The sequence below is a fragment of the Apus apus genome, chromosome 17 (assembly GCF_020740795.1).
Source record: "Apus apus isolate bApuApu2 chromosome 17, bApuApu2.pri.cur, whole genome shotgun sequence".
Lineage (NCBI taxonomy): Eukaryota > Metazoa > Chordata > Aves > Apodiformes > Apodidae > Apus > Apus apus.
In genome coordinates, this window is record NC_067298.1 from 8,710,701 (window position 1) to 8,731,079 (window position 20,379).

The 20,379-nt window shown below is 48.4% G+C and overlaps 1 protein-coding gene across 2 annotated transcripts in view; it reads left to right on the plus strand.

The window, feature by feature from the left end:
- Positions 1-7,861: 7,861 nt before the first annotated feature.
- Positions 7,862-20,379, plus strand: part of RHBDL3 (rhomboid like 3) — a 52,719-nt gene continuing 40,201 nt past the window's right edge. For both annotated transcript variants that reach the window (XM_051634828.1, XM_051634829.1), the window contains exons 1-2: positions 7,862-7,981; positions 11,412-11,435. In XM_051634828.1, coding sequence (XP_051490788.1) covers positions 7,862-7,981; positions 11,412-11,435 — 144 coding nt within the window. The remainder of the gene's footprint in view (positions 7,982-11,411; positions 11,436-20,379) is intronic.

Genomic DNA, 20,379 nt, shown 5'->3' on the forward strand with positions numbered 1-20,379 from the left:
AAGACTGAACAAGGAATCTTGTTCTGTCAGCCTCTCTTTATCTCCTGTTGCAGCTCCCTCCCCATCTGGGCCTTCTGCTGGTGGACTCGCTCCAGTATGTCAGTGTCTGCCTTGTACTGGGAAGCCTGAACCTGGACGTGTAATACAGGGCAGTCTCACAAGTGCCAGGTACTGCATGTAACTGTAGATGGAGCATGTGAAAGGTTTGTCAGGTAGCTGAACAGCATTTCCTATTCTCTTTATTTTGTGAGATGTCTTCTGACATCCATCATATGGAAAAATAAATGTTTTGTAGAGCTTTTGAGCTGATGACCTGAGCAAGCACTTCCCTGTCCATTAATTTTTGCAGTACTTTTCAGGAGCTTGTGGTGCCATGCAGCTATGGCACGTGAAAGCCGAGAAGCTCACAATGTGAGCTGGCAGGTTGTTACGTGGTTTTGTTTAGGTACAACATACCGCCTTGGTAGACAGAGAATAGATTGTCACAGAAAATAAGAAGGAAGACCACTGTGATAGTATAACTTAATCTGTAGGGATCTTTTACTTCTCGTCTGGGCCTGTTGATCTTTTAGCATCAAAGCAAGCAGTGTGTCGTGGGCCGTCTCTTTCCTGCCTGGTTCGCCAATAATGTCGTGGTTTGGGCCTCACACAACAACAAAGAAACAGCCACATGGCCGCTCACTCAACTCCCCCACCCCAACACATTCGGATGAGTACGAAGCTCATGGGTCAAAACAGGACAAGGAGGGTTCTTCACCGACTAAGATAACGGGCAAAACATACTCAACGCGGTGGGGGGGGGGAATATAACTTCACACTAGCCAGATGCACGCAGGACAGACACACACAGAGCAGAGCTCACACACGTTACCCCCCCCCCCCTTCTTCCCGGGCCCGAATCACTTCGTTCCCGGTTTCTCTCCCTCCTTCCCCCAGCGGCACAGGGGGATGGGGTTTAGAGTCAGTTCAGTCTGGTGGTTCCTGCTGCTCCCTCCTGCTCAGGGAGGAGGATTCCTCACAGTCCTCCCCTGCTTCCCCACGGGGTCCCTCCCATGGCAGAGTCCTCCACGAACTCCTCCATGAGTCCTTCCCGCCAGGTCCACAGAGTCACAGGCTGTTCGGGCACCTCCCCTGGCCCGGGGGCTTCCACAGCTGCATAATCAGAGTCCACTGGCCACAAAATCCAAGTTCACCCCTCCTGGCGTCCCCAGGGAATGTTCCACCACCTTCCTCCATAGATGCAGGGGCACAGCCGCCACCTCGCCATGGGCTGCAGGGAAACTTCTGCTTGGGCACCTTCTTCCCCTTCTTCCTCACCAAGCACCAGCACCGCTCTGCCTTTCCAGCTCGGCTCTTCTTTTTCCTTTAAGTGCTCGTTCTGCTCAGCTCTTTATCTCAGTTCTTTCGTATGTTAATAGCAGAGGCGCAGCTATTGTCCCCCCGGTGGCTCCTGGGCTGGGTTTGAGCAGGGGCAGCTTCTCGGCTTGTTACAGGAGCCGCTCCCGGGGCCCTTCCCCCTCTACCAAAAATCCCGCCAAACCGGCACACAGGGTAGACCAGGTATTTACTTGCCTTGAGACTTTTGTTGTTTGTTTTCCTAACGGGAAATTCTAACTTTATTGATCTTAAAGCTGCTGATTATTCCCTTCCTCCAAATGCACTTCTGAAAGGCCATTTCAGGACTTAATTTATCTCAAATTTATCTCAGACTGCCCATGTACTGGTGCTCAAGTGCTTCTGAGAGGCTGGTGGCCCTGCAGCACTGCCTGGGGTATCTCTCAGGTTGGAGTTGTGGGGAAAGTTTGCTATTTTAAGCCACTCAGTGACTTGTTGGCTCCAGAACACTTTTAATATCTGATACCATGCTCTGGATTTACAGCCACGATTCCCACTCACCTTCCACAAGTACCCTCTCACAGAAATCTCTGAAGTATTACAGAAACAATGCAGCTCATCCTTTGTGCCAAGTGCTAGAGCTTGTAACTGCTGTTCCAGTGAGCTGCTTGTGTTTTGTCATGCAGTTTGTGAACCTCTCTGTTGAGCCTGCTGTGTTTTCCTGTGGGAAGACTGGTGTGTACACTCCTGATCCACCCGGAGCAGCTGGCCTCCTTGGGACGTGCCATGTGTGCAGCATTGCCTCCACCATGACCTGTGTGCTGGGTGCACAGAAGGCAATGCTGCCTCCTGTGCCAGCCTGGAGAGAAGAGCCAGCAACCTTCTGGGAAAGTGTTCAGAAGTCCTCCCCATCAAAAATGGGACCAGGCTTTTATAGAATACAGTGGATTGACTGTTGTCATTTAACCATTAGCCATACCTCCAAAATCTCTCGTTGGAGAGTAACAGGAAAACAACAGAAAAATTCATAAAGGCCCAGTTCCCACCAAGGAAACTCTTTTGTTTACCTGTTTGTTATTAATTTATCTCTGCTTTTGGGCCTAGTTTTGGCTGGGCTGGGCTCTGTGTTCTTCAACACTGGAGAGCAGCTGGTGTTAGGAACATCAGCTTGGCCTCTGTTTCTACCTTTCAAGGTTGCTACCAGCTCAATGTTTGCTAGACTTTTTCATTCCTCATGGGAATATTTTGCTCCAGGCCTGGGCCTACAAAACTGAGAGAGAAAAGCAGTTGAATCAGAGAGTAGAACTGAAGCAGACACATTGAGAGATGGAGCATCCTGCTACACTGCGGGAGTGAATCCAGAGGAGGCCACGAAGATGAACAGAGGGCTGGAGCAGCTCTGCTCTGGAACCAGGCTGGGAGAGCTGGGGTGTTCAGCCTGGAGAAGAGAAGGCTCCAGGGAGACCTTAGAGCACCTTCCAGTGCCTGAAGGGGCTCCAGGAAAGCTGGGGAGGGACTTGGGACAAGGGCAGGGAGTGATATAACGACTTTACACTGGAAAAGCGAAGATATAGTTCAGACATTAGAAAGAAATTCTTCATTATGAGGGCGATGAGAGCATGGCCCAGGCTGCCCGGAGAAGCTGTGGATGCCCCGTCCCTGGAAGCGTTCAAGGCCAGGTTGGTTGGCGTTTGGAGCACCCTGGTCTAGTAAGAGGTGGCCCTGCCCGTGCAGGGGGTTGGAACTAGCCGATCTGGTTGATGTTCACGTCAACGAGCAGGCCGCACGCTCGGCGGGCCGCGGGGCTGTTGGCGGGGCTGTTGGCGGGGCTGTTGGCGGGGCTGCGGGCTGTTGGCGGGCTGTTGGCGGGGCTGTTGGCGGGGCTGTTGGCGGGCTGTTGGTGGGCGGCGGCGCGGGGCGGGCGGGAGCAGCGGCCGCCGAGCTGGGCGGGCCTGAGGAGAAGGCGGGATTGGGGCGAGGCCGCCCGCGGCCGCCGGTCTGTAGGGGCAGGACGGAACAGAGCACTGCCTGCTTCTGTAAAAGGGCCTCTGCAGATTCGGGAGAGGAATTGGCTTCGAGTGAAAGCTGGGCAGAGAACACAAGCGCTGGTATCTAGCTCTGCTGCGAGTCCAGCTGGGCGGGTGTCCGGTGTTCTCTGAGGAAAGTTGCTGTGCCACTCGGTAAGAGTTGCCGTGGTCACTGTATCACTGGCCAAGACACCTGGGTCCTGTGAGGACTGCAGTCACTGTGAGGGGAAAGTGCTCCCCTTAGGCAGCACATGAAGGAATTCCTAAAGGTTGAGCATTGCTGTTGAGGTCTGGCTGGTGGGGAGAAGGAGCAGCAGCCCAGACAACTCTGCTCACTCACACTTAACAGTAATTTGTTTTCTTTTCTCTCATCCTGTCAGTTTCCTAACAACTTATTTAATTGTATGTTCCAAAACCAGACTCCTTCTCCTCCTGGTCAAGTCTGATGTGTGAGTTGCCTGTCCGTGGTGTAAAATCACAGAGAGGACAAAGATCATGATTCACCTTCCTTGGAGAAACATCCTTCACCCCTCAGCCTTGACCTCCTGTCTGAAAGCTTGTCAGTTCAGGATTAATTGTAAGCATGACTTGATTTTATGTTGGAAATTAACCTTGAGTTACTAATTGGTCTCAATTTCAAACAATTTTTTTTTTTTAAATTTTGAATGATCCTACCAATGTGTGCTATGATCCCATCAGGTAACAGTTAAAAGGAGCAGAGACTTAAATTCTGTAGGGCTGACCTGGTAGGAGAGCTCCCTCTTAAGACAATCACCCAAAAAAGGATTAATGGAGCCTTTAATTATTTCTCCAGCTACAACTAGAAAGTCAGTTAGAGCCAGCTGCTATCAGTAACAGCTACTGGGGCAGAAGAAAGCTGCAGGTAGAAAGATTAGAGTCTACTTTTTCAATGCCAGACTTCAAGTTCTAAGTATAAAGTGGTGAATGGGGAGGGTCAGGAGGATAGTCCTTCAACACAGGTTAGAAATCAGAGAAGAGATTGGACCTTATTTTTTCCCACTATTCCTTCTCTTCAGGAGTAGAACTATCCATGAATCAGGGAGAACCTAAAAAGGCAGCACATACAGTTTAATTAATATTGATCCTAAAAGATGAGCTCATGTGCCAGCCGCAAGGAATATTATTGACAGTGAAAGAGCCCTTTGCCACTGTTGCCTTTTGGACACTGTTTAAACCCCAGTCTCCTACCATCTGTGGTTCTGAAAGATTTTTTGCTATTTTCATGCGTCTGAAGGGGTTAATGCAATTGCTCTGATCCAGTCCTAACTTCGTATGTGCTAGCTAATGCCTTGCTGGAGTTGTGTTTGGGTGCAGTGTTTTTTGGCTTCTGATCCAAAACACTGCATTTTGCTTCAGAAATTGCCTTCCTTGACTGGCTGAGCTCCAGTGCAGTGACCAAGCTGTGTTGGTTGCTCCATTTGGTTCCAGTTATGAGAACTGTGCAGTTTTGTAAAAGCCTTTTGGGGCTACTTTGGGTGGAAAAAACTCATCAGCAAACTTGATTTGCTTTGATTTGCTGCAGGAGGCTTAGCTAACAGATGCCAGCTTTTTATTTCATATTTATGAGCTGGCCTTAGCCACTGCCAGTGCAGGAAGGACACATGTCCACATGTCATTTGCAGAGTTAGAAATGTAAAAGGCTGCCTACGTGACCACATGTGAAAATTGATTGAGGTTTATTATTTCAAGTTCTTTCTCTCTAAGTTTCTTCTGAAGCCCTACTATATTGTCTGCATCTGCTCTGTGGTGGCCCACAGCTCCCTCATTTCTCTGGCAATTATTCTTTTCCAAGGTAGAGTCACCAACGTATGCAGTGGGGAGAAATGAGAGTCTAAATTAAGAAGCTCTCACAGACTTGGAAGATGATAATTTGTCTGTAACAAAACTCCTCATTAGAATGCTGTTAATTTCCTTTCTGTGACAATTATAGCACGGCACTAGCTCATATGTGCAATGTGCAGAGATATTTCCCTGAGAAAAAAAGCTATCATTACCACAAGTGAAAATAATTCTTTAGCAGAGAAAAATGAACTTCTAATTTTGCAAGTTTTCCAGTTTAGTGGGAGTTGGGTGTTAAGGTAAAGTTCTGGGGGTTGTTTACTGCAGGCTTCCTGGTTAGCATTTTCCTGCTAGCATCTGGAATGAGAGGTGATACAGAGCTCTTGACACAGCAGTCCCCAGCTGTGTGGAACCTGTTACCCCTGAAATTCAGCTAATTTGTTCTCTCTTTGTTTAAAAAAAAACTCTCCTCCCTCTTCCCTACAGACATCTTGAAATGATTGCTGTTTCTTTTTGCTTATCCATCTGTTTTGAAGTTTTGATGAGGTTTTGTTGTTTTTTTTTAATCAAAAGAAATGGTTCTTATAATAGCTGTTTAGTGCCTGCAATGTTTTGGCAGGGATGGTGTTGTATAAGTTAAGTGGGTTAGTGCTTCTCAAAAGTGCTGGTTTTGGTAGCCTGTTCTTACACTGTGGGAGAGCAGGCTGGACAGGCTTTAGAGAAGCAAGAAGTGAGTGCTGTGCTGAGGAACCACCTTTAAACTGAAGGAGATCTGTGCTGTTTAACTGATGATGGTAGTTTTACTCCTTAAGGGGTGAGGAGCCCTCTTGTTCATCAGTTGCACTGGAGACCCCTGGAGAGCTTTTATTTGTTGTAATTTTCTCACCTGAATCCCAAGGTAGGAAAGTTCTGCTCTTCAGAGCAACCCCAAAGCTCCTGGATTTACTTCTCTCTCCTACTTGCTTTAAAAGTTCAGCCAAAATCCTCAAAATCCCAGAGGGCCATTTCTTTTAAAAATACCTACTGGGTAGGATTGTGATCAGCTGGGCTCAGAACCAGGAACAGAGAGAAGTATTTATACCTTAGCACTCCTTGAAGAAAACAAATTCCCTTCTAATATTTGTACAGGATGGGTCATCTCTACTGCAGGACGAGGTTATCATCTTAAGTCTTTCATTTATTCCCAAAATTGGGATAATTTGCAGGATTGAGTTCTCCTGCTGGTTTTGCCAAAGGATGAGAGCAGGTGACAGAGATGATCCTTCCCTTTGCTTGCCCTTGCTCAGTTGTGGGAGATGATATTTTAGCCCTTGGCCCTGACCTGAAATTCGTGCCAGCCGTGCAGGGTGCTGAGATATGGAAACCTGCTGCTCCCTGGTGGCTCTAGGTAGATGTAGCTCATGTGGGTACATGGAAAGGATTTCGGACATTTCCCCTTTTCCTGTAGAAAAATCTTTTAGTAGCCAAGAAGCTAGGACCCAGAGGCTAAGTGCACGGGCCCGTGGGGTTTCCTGTCGCTGTGTGGTACGAACTTGATCCAGATCAAACTTGATTCAGTTGATGACTGCTGTGGATGGGAGAGATGGTCTCTATGCTCCACTACTCTCAGATGGAAGATCCCATTCCTGTTCCAGAGGTACTCTTACCTGCATTTTTTTCTCTTTGGCTGTTTGTTTTTTAAATTTGTAGAGAAAAGAGAGACTTCTAGATTGGCTCTGTTCTTGGACCCTCTGGGCTCTGTCTAGCTCTGGCAGTCGGTGCAGCAGACAGCAGAGGCACTGGCAGTGTGTGGATCAGCCTGGCTCTGCTTGCCCTTCCCCCTCGCCAACCTGCTATTTCTGTACTTGATTGGGAGAAGCTAAAACTGCTGGATTTTTGCCTTCAGTCAAGACACTCCTCAAGTTCATAATCCAGGCTCCAGATGGCTGAGATACCCATCTTGGCACGTAGGGACAAGCAATTATGGTAAAGAATTTAAAACCCCACACCAACCCCGAATTGTGAGACTCTCTGGGACGGAGAAGTTCGCTTCAGAAAGCCCAAACCACCCGGCATGTCCTGCCACCTGCCCGCACCTGAGAGCGGGATGGCGGGGGGCGAGGACAGAGGAAAGGGCCGAGACCTGCCCGGCCCCGGCCGACCCCCGGTGGGTCGCTGCGGGGGAGGCGGTGCCCGAGCGGGTCGCGCCGCCTCCCCCTGCCCGCGGGCAGGGGCTACCCGGGGCTTCCCCCCCGCCTTCCTCGTCGCCGCCCAGCCCGCATCTTCGGGCGCGGCAGCTCCGGGCTCTGCCTCCGAGAGCCCTCGGAGGACGCGCAGCTCCTCCGCACCGGGCAGGGCATTCCCCTCCTTTCCCTCCCCCCCGGGCCGGCATGGCTCGGGGGAGGCGCCGGCCGTGTCCCGGGCGGAGGGCAGCGCCTGGCCGCGGGGGCGGGCAGCGGGAGGAGGCGAGCGGTCCGAGCCGCGGGGAGGGGTCACCTGCCCCGTCCGGAGCCGGCCGCCGGGATGCTGCCCGCCAGCGCTGCCCGCGTTGAGTGGATGTTCCCTGGATGGAGGATTTCCTCCCCTCCCGGCTGCGGGAGTCATGAAGGCAGGCTCGGCTGCGCTTGAAAGTTTGCCAAGCAGCAGCTAGGTTTAATTTCTTTAAGGATCTGGGGAGAAGGGGGGGGGGGGCGGGGGCTGGAGGGGGACCGTTTCTAAGCATGGGAGACAGGCTGCCGGAGCCTCACGCCAGCTCTTCCCCTGCTGTGGCTGCCAGCTCAGAGGCGGAGGAAATCGAGGTGCTGGACTCCGAGGATGTCCTACCTATGGCCGCAGAGGATGTGAGTTTCCTTTGCTCGATGTCTTCCCCTCCCTTTTCCCTGGGTCGGATTAATCGGCTCAAGCTATTTATAGATGAAGTCCGGGATGGGGGGGAAGAATAGGGCTGGTGACTCTCTGGGGCGAGGGAAAGCCGCCGTCCCCGCCGCCCTGCGTGCCCCTGCCCGCCGGCAGCCTGCGGGCTCCGGCAGCCACCGGGCCGTCGCGTTCCCCGGGCCCGGAACTCCTCCCTGCCCCAGCCAGGAGGGCCCCGGCGGCAGCTGCCCTGACGGGCTGCCCGTCCGCTCGGTGTCCGCAGCCGCGCTGCCGGGGAGATGCTGGTGAGCTGCGGCTGGCCGGGCAGAGGCAGCGGGGCTGCGCAAAGAGGCGTCTCTGGAGGCTGGAGAGGGGCTGACGCCTTGGCTTGAAGGGCTTTCTGGGGACTGCGAGCTTTTCCAGAGTCCCAGCCACTTGGAGGGTGACAAATGTGAAACGCTTCTGCTCGCGGGAGCCTGTTCCCTCTTGCTGCTCTCGAGCAACAAACAGCCGAGGAAGTTTTTTCTTCGGCTTGGCAGGGCTGATAGCTTCTCACCACCCCCTGAGCTCTGATAGCACTTGGGGGTGGAATAATTTGGCACCGGGTCTCTGCCTCGCTCATCCAGCCTAGAAGGACACCAAGTGGTCCTGCGTGCTTTGAATCTGCTCCTGCCAGGCTCAGCAGGAAAGCCTGCAGAGCTGGGGTGGCACATCTACTGGTCCCAGAGGTAGGATCTCACTGTGCACCTGTCGGGAGGGAACACAAGCAGATCCTGCATTCCTGGTGCATCCCGGGACTGCTCGCAGCTCTCCTTCACATCAAACTCAGCTGGGATGAGGACTGTGCAAAGTGTTCAGTCTGCAGAGGTAAGCCCAGGCTCTGTTCCTGCTTGTGGAGGGATGAAGCAGTGACACTAAATGTCTTTCTGAAGTGGGCTCTGTTTGGGGTCTTGAACTGGCATGAAAGGGACACTTGTGAAACAAGGCTCCAGCAATGGTACATTCCCTTTCCTCTCTACTTTTATGACACTGCTGGAGGAACCCACCTGGGGCTGCTTAAGGGCAGTGTCAGCGCTTCATCCCACAGCCTCCCTTCTGAGTCACCTAGAATTCGGCTGCTGTTGGATTTTACTCCCAGAGGGTAGCAGAGGAAGTGCAGTTGTCTGGTAGAGCTCCATTCCCGGGCTGTGTTTCTGAGCCCTGTACAGTCAGGAGGGAACGTGTGATGCAGTTTTACCTCGGCTACAACACTGCCAGACAGTCTTAAGAGTAGCAGGCCAGACCCAGGGGCATGTGAAGGTTTCACTTTGAAAGGATGGCTTTCCAGGAGCTTTCACAGTCCAGGTTTTGAAATCCCTGTGCTAGCTTAACTCAGACTGTAACCTTTTCTTCTCTGACAAATTTTGTGCTTGTCTGGATGGTCTACAAGAAAGATTTCCTCTTGTGACACACATCGGTCCCTTGCAGTTATGCCAGCCTCTAGACAAATGCAGCCATTAGCAGTTCAATCCTGCTAGGGGTCCAGGAGACGCTGAAGTGCTGAGTGCTTGGGCAGGATTGGACTCCTGAGTCAGGAAAGAGACCATGAGCTTTCCTTGGTGAAATCTGGATTCTCATCCTAGTTCTGTTACTGACTTGCTGCTTGACCTTGAGGTAGGACAGCTTGGGTCCGATCCAGCTCACAGTGTCTTGCCATTACTTAGGCTGGGATCTGCATTGTTATTTGACCTTGTTTTCTGCAATCAACAAAATGAAGCTAGAGCCTGCAGTTGCATTGGTTATAGGAAGCTGCTGAGACCTGGCAATAGCTAATGTGAGAGAAGCCTGAGATATCGTATATCATCTGCAAGTTGGAAGATCAGGAAGTGGTGTAAATGCCTTCCTCCTCCTTGGCCAAGATTTCCTGCTGAAATAAGCAGGCTACAGAGCATCATCTCTGAAAATTCAAACTTCTTTGTGCTAGGAGCATGCCCCCCGGGACCTAACTGGAGGTGGTGGTTATTATATTTGAAAGCTTGATGTGAACTCTCTGGCTTGGCAAGCAAGAACTGACACAAGGTCAGTTCTTCATGTGTTATTAACCACAAAAATATTACGTAGTGGAGTTTTGGCTGTCACAGCCTTCACAGTGTGTAATGACTCAGCTCTGATGTCATTACAGCTCTCAGAGCAGTGTTCCACAAAGCCAGTATTCAGGCAGTCCCAAAATGTTCTGTTTAAAGTGCTGAGCTGATTTATGATGATAAATGGGTATTTATAAATGAGGAGGAGGGGAGCCAACAACTGATTAAATGGAATTCAGTGGCCTGATATCCCACTGTCTCTCCAGTCAATTCTGCTTTACATCTGCCCACCATGTAAAAGGAAATGGTAGGACTAGATAAGACTCTCACCAGAGCTCTGCTTTGCATATAGCACAGTGAGGAGATTTGTTTCTGTGAGCGTGATGGTCGTTATTTTATTCATTTTGCTTTTCTGGGAAGGCGAATGAGGCAGAAACGAAGGATTATGCTGAACAGCACTGTGGACAGAAAAGCTGGAAATGTGCAGGGTTTTTTGGGGGGACCCCAAGCCATGTTGCCCCATGAAAGCTGGTCTCTTCTCAGCTGGCCTCCAAACCCAGGAGAGATGAGTGAGAGCATAAACAATTCATTAGGAATTTCCTCTGTTCTTTGGGACTGTGAGGCAGCAAGCCTGGGGCAGGGAGGTGACTCAACATTGGTCTTTCTACAAAGTATAAATCAGAGCCAGTTGCCAACTTGTTTTTTTCTGTTCCCAAGTGACAAGGAGAGATGTGCTACAACAAAAGTTTTGGGCTAAATCCTTGTAACGGGCTTTCTCCAGCCTTCCCCCCTCCCACGTTGTGTAAGAGGAATTGGCTGTTTTTCAGATGTGGACATGTGAGGCTCAGAGAACTGATGGGTTATCAAAGACCCTGCAGCAAGTCCCTACCAGAGTTATTAGCGGACAACAGACAAGGCTTTGAGAACCTGGCAAGGCAGTTTGTGGGTCAGTGTTGGGCCATAGAATATCAGAAAGTGATCTGAAAAACCACTGCTACTCCCTACCCTTAATATGCACCAAGCTTTCTTGATCTCTGTGAGTAAAAAAGCCTTTTATTCCTTGCTTGCCCACAAGTGGACAAAGCAGGAGAAAACAGAATTAACACATTAATGTTCTGAGTTTATCCTAATTTGGATTTGTAACTGAAAACTGTCCTCCCTGTGTTGGTAGATTCCTCCTGCCTCCTCCCCCAGAAGGGCAGGTGATTCTGGGATGAAGAAGGATGTTGGGAATGGCACTATATCGTTTGGTTATTTCTCTGTTAGAACTTTCTTCTACAGTTTACTGCATGTTAATGTTGTTGCTCTTATACCTTTTTTTCTTCTTTTTCCTCCCTTATGCATTACCTCTCAGCACTGGAAAGCCCTATTTGATCAGGTATGTGAACAACTGATTTATTATCTGTCTTGTGAGCAAAGAGTTTAACCTCCAGTTAATTTTGTCTGTACTATATTTTCCCTGCATTTGAAATACAGCCTAGGAGTAATGTGCCCCATGCTCCCAGTTCCCAGGATGCTGATGTGCAAGTCATAATGATCACTACTGCTTTGGGCCTTTCTCTCAATTGCTCTTCAGAGCAGCCAGAGACAGAAGCAGGCCCAGCCTGGCCATCCCTTCTAGCACAGGATCTGAGCTGAGGGGCTGCAGCAGGTGCTCTCTTTGCTGCCAGTTGTGCTGTCCTTGGTCTGTGGCTTAAAGCATCTTCTCCTCTTTAAGGCAGGCAAACTAGGACCTGTAAAACCAGTGCTGTGTTCTTTGAAATGGATCCCCAGCTGCTAAACTGACTCCTGTGGGGTTATATCCTCCATGTAGGACCTGCTGCTTTACATTGGCACAGAATTAGCCAAGTATATGCTTCTGTACCTGGGACTGTGGTTGTATCAGCTAAATGCCTTGGGTCGGATCTGTAGCCAGCTGAAATTGGCACAGCTCTGTAGAGCTCTGAGTTACAGCTGCTGAGAGTTTGAGTTGTAGATTCTAGTTTGTAAATTATGCTTTTAGCTGCATTAATTCGCGTTTGCTTTGTGGCATTCCTTCTGTTTGCCAGGTTGACATGTGAAGCAGCTATAGAACTGAAGGGTTATTCTAGGGTTGACTTGCTTCTAAACTACAGCACTCCCCTGATGTCATAAACTTTTGCGCTGTTGTGTGTGTAAACGTCGCCTTCTGTAGGGGAGCTTGCTCTGATGCTGGCATCTTCCTGGCAATGCTAAAGGTCAGATGGGATTTCATCCCTGCTTTATGAGGCAATAATCATGCTTCTGTGTCTGGCTGAACTTCAAGGTCAAAAGCTGTGGTGCAGTCTCTGCAAAAGGATGTCCTTGGTACCCTGAGGATCCTGTAATCATTCAGCTTTTAACTGGACTCCCTGTTCTGATGAGTGCTCTTTTGTACCCAGATAGCTGTGACCAACTGCTAATCCATGTGTCTGGACTGCAGAACATTTGTTGTACAGTCAATCAAGCTGACAGTTCGGAATTAGATTACTGTAATTCTTGATCACACCTAAATTGTGTGGTGTATTTGAATTTGCTGGGGCTTGTAGGGTATGCTGCTGCTCAAAAGGTGGATGTGAGACAAATTGCTTGTGGTGTGAACTGACTGTTTCAACCACTTTGAATTCTCCCCTGGCCTCAATTTGGATTCTACAAGTATCCTTTGAAGTCATTGAGTTCTTGTGGGATGGGGCTCTTGGCTGGTAGCTACCTTGGGCTCAAAGAGAGGAATCTCTAATTTCCCACTGGACTTGCTTGAATAGTAGAGGTTTAGGGATTTTTTCCGTCTTTTTTTTCTTTTTAAGGGAGGGGAGAATTTGACTATTGAATTTACTCCAGTGACAAGGGGCTGGACTGTAAAGGCAGACCTTCAATAATTAGCTATGTTTCAATTAGGACTGCAGCTGAAATTTAAGCCTTGTCTGTAAAGCTTCATTATCAAGTAGAATGCAACCTGTGACAACTAGTCCTAAGTCCTGAATAAATCAATAACATCCTTGTTGCCTGTGGGCAAAGCCAAGGAGCTGACGTCTTCCTTGAGCGTTACAGCAGCAATGCAATTAGCCCTGCAGTGAATTCCAAGATGCTGTTTGTTATGGAACAAGGTTGCTATTCCCAGCAGGTCTATGCTGGTAGGAGAGGGGAGAGTTTTGTTTAACTCTGATTGGCATCCATGTGAACCAAGAGGACAGTCTCAATGACTAGAGAAAGCCAGTGTGTTGAAACTAGAACAGTTGCAGCTCTCCCTGGGAGATGTGACCTGGCCTCCTGTGTGCTTGGAGTGGAAATGGGTGGCTGAAGATTTACGTGGCCTGTGCATTTGTGACTCATGGGCTGGGACTGAAGTTTGATAGCCACCCTCTCAGCTGAGACGTGTGGGCCTCTGTGTTCACCACCTCCCAGGAGAGCAGCAGAGCAAGAGAAGGCTCCGTAAAAAGTGCTAGAGCAGTTGGGAGTTCACAGGCTGGGAGTCTGCAAGTCTCTTGTTTCTGGGATGATGGAACATGAGTACAAACACTGCAAGGGAAGGGTCAGTACTTCCTCTCCTTGCCTTTGTGGAGGAATACATTATTAAGAATGCTTATTTTTTGTGTGTGGAGTGATTTTTAAAAAAAATTCTTGTATTTAGATTTACTGACAAAAAAGCAGGTTTCTATTTAGGCATTCAAAATTAAAGGGCTTGGGTTTTTTTATTACCCCCCTCAACATCTTAAGTTAAAAATTGAAAACTTCATTATGAAAATTCCTACTCAACCATAAAGCAGTGCTTTTTGATTGTTTATTTTGGAGGAAAGCATTTGACAATGCTTTCTGGAGGAATTTTTAATTAGTTTCTATCCAGCTGTAATCTGTCACACTGGGAACTGTCAGTGAATCAAACTGGTATGTTCAGCCACTTGCAGATTGCTTTGCTGTAAGAAATAAAATTACTTAAATTTGGCAAAAAGGGAGAACCAGAACTCCTGCCTAGGCTTTGAGTTTAGAAGAAGCCCTTTCCAGGGCAAAATCCTGACTATACTGCAGCAAGTACCAAAATTCCTCCTGCATTTAGTGAGGTCAGCACTTCACCCAAGAGTTTGTGAGCAGGTAGGCAAGCAGCTTTTCAGTGCTACAGCCAGGCAGTTCTGGTGCAGCTGCTGCTTCATACTGTGCTTACGAGATGTGTTTTTTATTAGAAGGCCATGGCCCTCAGGCAGCCTCTAACTCACTTTTATATGGGAACTTTTATAGAGATTCATACATTTATTTATTGTGCTCATAAACACCCTCCACCCCCACACACACATTAGCTCCGCATCTGCTGCCTTCTGCAGAGTCTGCACTGTCACTGCGCATTCCACACTGTCTGCATGGAATCCAAGCCCTGAATCCAAGCCCTGGCTCTCTCCATCCCTTTGCAATTACTTGGAGGTTTCTTCATTTGTTCTTCACTGGCCAAAACCCCGGGTTTTTTTGTTAATCGTGTAGAGTTAAAAGTACAGCAATCCCAGGAGCAGGTTCTGACAGTTTCTGGCTTCTCTGTGCTAATAAGATCACTTGTTAATTGTCTTGCATGCAGACATGGGAACATCTCACAGTCCTTGTTGAAACCAAGTTGTCTGATGATTAGAGGATCAGGCTGCAGATGAGTCTCCTGAGGGGCTTTTCTGCTTTCTTCTGCCCTCTCTAGGGCCTTGGGTGCCCTGCTTTGCCTCCATGTCCCCAGTGGCCTTGCTTTAGAGGTGGCTGCAGCTGACTGGTACTATCCAGCCCTTGGCTGTGCTGGGTGAAAGGAGCTATCTAGGAGGACTATATTTGTTATTAGGATAGACCTGCCTTCCAAAGATGGCTTTTAGCCTTATTAGATGCCAAAAGCTTCTATTATCTTCTGTGTTTCTCCATCCCTATGGCTGCTGAGATCTCAAGGGTGAATTAACATTATCAGCCCTCATCTCAGAGTTTTCACTTCTTCTCACCTGTACTCTGGTTTGTAGTCATGACAACAAACTTGTTTTAAATAGACACACAGAGAGCTCTCCAAAAAGACCCTTCTCACTAGCTCAGCACCTTGATCCTCTTGCTTGTCAATCCAGGCTGTGTTTTTGTTGCAGCTGCTTTAGAAACCTTGGATTTCTTCCTGAGACTTGTATGTGGGTGTGATGGCAACAGATGAACAGAGTTTATGGGGAATGCAGGGAGATGCCAAGTTACCCAGTATGTGTAGGCAGCTAATGGAAAACTTGAGATCAGAAACAAGGCTGTAGAGATATCCTGAACCAGACATGCACTTGCCAGGAAGAGTTCAGTTGCTGACACTACCAGCGGTGAAGGCAGCTGAACCTGCTCTGCTGTGGTCTCATAAAATGTCAAAATACACTGACTTTGCAGTCTTCTTAAATACAGGGCTGGTTCCTGCAAGATTGATGTTGCAAACCAATCCATAAAGGCAAGCCAGCTATGATCATTATTGGTGGTAACAGAGAAAGGGAGTTGTTTTGAGCTCAATTATGTTTTATGTTGACTGTCCCTTTTGTCTGGATAGACTTTAACACAGGCAGGATGAGCTAATTCCATGCTGTGAAAGAAATTCCAGTTTGTTTACTGGGGCACTGTTGAGCTAAACATCACAATTCACTTTGAAAAGTTTCCTAACTGTTGTTGCTGGCTAACCTCTGCCAGCTGTGGCTGGGAGACCTGGCCAGGCAGGTCTCTCTGAGCTGTAAGCAGTGGTTTGTGCCTGGAGATTTCTCTGACAAATTGCTTATGTCTTATGACTAGTTTGTGTGGGTCACTGGGAGCAGCCAAGCAGAAACTGCAAGATGAGGAACAGGAAATGATGGCAGTGAGAGCAGAATTTTGGATAGGGGGGGTCAGCACAGGGTTGTATATGATCTTCAAGTCTTTGCCTGAATTTTGGACTATTACTGCCTTTTTAGATTAGTGTTTATCAGGACAATATGTATGTCTGTGTTTAAGTGGAGTGATGCTGAGAAGAGGAGGTCATAGGAACTGAAATGAAGCAACAGACATAGACCTGTTACTTCTTCTAATGTGACTGGAGAATCAGAGGTGCTGTTAGGAAGACTGTCCATGGTGACAACAGATTAGCATCCAGGCTCTAAAACAAGGGTCTGGCTTGTTTGCTGTATTCGACACTTCTGTGAATGTGACAAGAAATTTGCCCCCTTCTCCCCCTCCACCAAGCTGTGCATTGTAAAGAGGAAAGACTCTTAAAAAGCTACAAGGGTCTCTTGGCAATGCACAGAGGGGGTTCTGCATCTGCCCCATGCCTTGAAGTCTAATCTCATTTACAGTTGTCAGTGTGGGCTGCTGGAGGAGATGAAAGGCAGAGGCCAAGGAGGAAGAATAGATTAGTCTCGAGCAGAGGGCACTGGGAGTGCACCTGCCTCTGCCCCGCTACCTTGAGGAGGGGTGGCAGTGGCAGCTGGGCTTGTGTCATCTGCTGCTCTTTGAGGCGCGCGGCCATGGAGCACACGATTAATGACTCAAGGGGCTGGGCTTTTGTGAGCTATAAAGCCCTGGGATTTAGGCAGGGCTCTCAGGCCCTTTTTTTCTGAGCAATGCCATCACTTTACATTTCTCAAGTGGCTTTTTGGTCGCAGGGAGCTGCTGTCTGTGGCCACAATGCTTTTCTTTCTCCTCCCTCCCCAAACTGGACTGACCTTTGTCATGCAGCATTAACCCTTTGACTCCTCCACTTTAGGTTATGGGATCGGGGGAAAAAAAGAGTCCCTTCAAATCCATTGCCCTGTGGACAGACTTGAAGGGAAGAGTAGACTGGTAAGAGAGGATCAGTTTTTGCTGAAGGAGATTGTTTTGCTGGTGCTGTCTGGATTATCAACCCCTTGCGGCCTTCTGCCAGAGGCTCTTTGAATACAGCAGCCCCCAGGAAAGAGGGAAGGGAAATCTTTCCTTCCCTCAGTCAAGGAAGAAAACTGAGGCGTTGAACAGCCAAGAGACTATTTCCTTTGCAGGGTAATATCTTGTCTTTTACCTGGATTAGCCTGTGTCTGTCCCCAGTGTTGTTACAGTTACAGTAAATGGCAGTCTCCCAGTACTTCAAGGCTTATAATCAGATTTGGCTTTTAGCCATGATACCCTGGAGTGATGGCTCAGCAAGAAAAAGCTACCTGGAGGTCAATAACAGATCTTCCTGCCTCTTACAGGATGAACAGCAAAAATTCCCCAAGTTCCTCCTTAATCTTCTAATACTTCTGTACACTGAACTCCAGCCAGCCCCTAAGGTGGATGGAGGTCTCTGGGATTGTTTGTATTTACACCTTGCCTGCACTGTGAAAGGTTTGTGATCAGCTACCCTGTTTCTGCCTTCCCTGGCTATTTGGTATGCCTCTCCTCAGTCCCACCAACCTGTACACAGACTGTTGGCTCTGTCTCCTGCAAAAAGTTAGAGTAGAAGGCATCAATATGAGCCAGACATCAGCTGTGTGGCAAACACAGCACAATTAAGCTTGTGCTGGCAGAAGTAGGCATCTCCTGAAAGGTTTCAAGGACTCATAACAAACGCACCGAAAAGCACATGGAGGCTGAGTCAGTCTTACACAGCTCGTGAGTTACTGGCTAGCTTGATGTCTCTAGGTTTGTAAAAGCCTTGGGAGGCTTCCTACTCTGTATGCATTTGTGTACCTTCCATGTTTGAGCTGAAGGGAAACTTGCATGTTGGACTGCAGCATCCGAAAGGGATGGCAAGCTGTGTGCAGACCCCTGTGCCTCTGCTGCTTCCTGAGCCCAGCTGCAGTGAGGGGCTTTGGGAGCCTGTGCTCTGCCATTTTAGCTGAACGTGCATTGTGGTTTTTAGGCACATAGATCCTTGCCAATGCATTGTTCTCGGACACTGTCTTGCATATAGAAAATTGCTGAAGGAATAAAAACATTTCAGCCTGCATGTTTAAAAAGAAAGGGGGGTGAAAGCTGTGGACAGTGTGGATTGATGCAAATCTGCTGCATTGTGCTCTGTGGCTGTGTGCTGTGATATGACAGAAAAGGGGAAGAGATCATCCTGTCTCCAGAGGAACAAACCAGCTGCTTAGTGAGTGGAAACAGTTTGAAGGTGCTTTTCTACACCATCATCACTTACATCTGCATCATTTACAGGGCTTTTGAAGTTACTCTCTACCAGACCTGGAAAACAAGTGTTTCTCCTCTGTGATAGGAAGTGATACTCCTGTTGCCTTCCGGTATTTGCAGTCAGTGCAAATGTACCAGGGCACATTTGCAAATTAAATGCAGCAGTGGGTGTGTTGAGTTTGACAGCAGCCAAGGAAGCTGTGATCTCTTTCTGCCTCCTCACTAGGCATTGTAGAATGTGTTGGTCTGAAGTCAGCTTGATACCAACACAAGACAAAGTTGATTTGGTTCAGATGATGGGCTCTTTTCCTGTGCTGCTGTACATCCAGGCTGCTGAGGAAGGTTGATCTCTGAATGCTCTGGATTTTTATGTGATTCAAACCTTGCAGTGTTTGCCTGTTCAAGCTGTAGCACTTGGGACAGTCACTTTCCTTCTCTCTCAGTCTCCCATGTGGTGGTTTCCCCTGTGACTCAGCTAATTGTGGTGACACTGGGGACATTCTAGTCTTGATGAAATGTGTAGTGAAGGTCCGGAGTGTTGCATTGATTGGTGCATTTAGACAGGCCCTTTGGGGGAGACTGCGGTGAAAAGCATGGTAGATGGTGCTGCTGCTGCTGTCTTTGGTCTGTGAGCTGTGCCTACAGACCAGGGCTGGAGGAATAACTTCCTTCTAACCTAAATACAGTGTTTGAAGAATCTTTATAGAGCTGCATGCATCACTGCTTTATCATGCTTTGACTTGCTAAGCCCTGGGAATAGTTTGGGGATGTCTCTGTGCATGTGTATATGTGTGCAGGATTGCTTTTGTGCCTTCAGCGTGTTAAATATTCTGGTGTTGTCTCTTACAGAGCTCTATAAACTAGAATGTATGTTGGCTTTTTTAGAGGATTCTCCAGTGTTGGGCATTGCTACCAGAGGGTTTTGCTCTTGTGATGCTTTTCAGTCTGTATCCCAGAGGCTGTAGTGTGCTGGCTTGCTTGTGTGCTCTTCACCTGATGGGAATCCCCTACCTGCATTCATGGCCTTCTACAGCAGCCAAAGCCACATCTTTTTATGAATGAGTCCAGCAGCCAGTTTATCTACCTGTCAGGCATGACTGGAAACAGCTTTTGTGGTGCAGAGAGCAGTAGCATAGCTCTGTAGTTACATGTGAAAGCTGAAATTAGCTGGGGTATAAGTGCTGCACAAGACAGGTGCATAGAGTGACTGTTCCCAGAGTGGTGATAGCCAAAATGTTTCACATAGAATTGTCTTATGTCTCTAAAACAGCATCTTCCAGCCTTGTTCCCTCCGTGGTCCATGCATTGGCTGTGGCTGCAGTTGCTGCATTGATTTATGGGATCTTTCAGGGTTGGTACTGGTGGCCAAGAAGAGCTGGGGCAGAAAGTTACTTGCCAGCTGCTGATTTATGGTCCTAGTAAAGAGTCTTGGAAAGCGCAGTGAGAATTTTCTGGACCTTATGCAATTCCAGCCGATGGGAAGCTCCAGGCTGTTATTTGACCATGTAGAGTAATAAAGCTGTGAAAACTAATTAACTTTTGGGCCTACTGCAAGACAAACTAGTTCATGCAAAAAACAACTCCATGCTTGCAAGCAACACTGACTTTATGGGTATATAAGCTTGTATTTACTGACCAAGTAGGTAGCACGATGCGTGAAGTATGTTCTTTTTGCTGACTGCTAAGGCCAAACAGAATATAACAAGCTTTACTGACCACTGAGGATCTGAATACCAGCCTGGGATAATGTTCTCTTTCATCATTGTTAATGATGTAGTTGATGTGTGGGTGGAGGTTTTACACAAAGCTGCATTGGATGGTTTCTTGTAGTCTAAAGCAGCCTGGATTGCACACACCCAACCTGAGCTGAAGCAGTTCATTTGAGTGCTGTAGTCTTCCTGAGGTTGTTCTCTGCTCACTGGTCCCTGTGCTCGCTGAGGCATAGCTGAATCAGCTCATCAGCTCTTTCCCACTGGGAACACCAGGGTGTTTTTCTGATGTTAGCACGCAAAGAGAGTCAGCCCTGCTCAGGACCTGCCTCGTGTAATGAGGATGCTCTGTGTGTGCCAGTTGTGATGGCGACATCAGAGAAGGGATGTTTCTGAGTGCCACGGGATTGTGTTCCTTGCCAATGATAAGACAGTTATCAACATTGTATAGATGATCCAGCCTCTGTCATCCTACACTGGCTTGGAGGGAGGGAATGACTGGCTGTTCTCACTTAACCAAATTACTAAGGT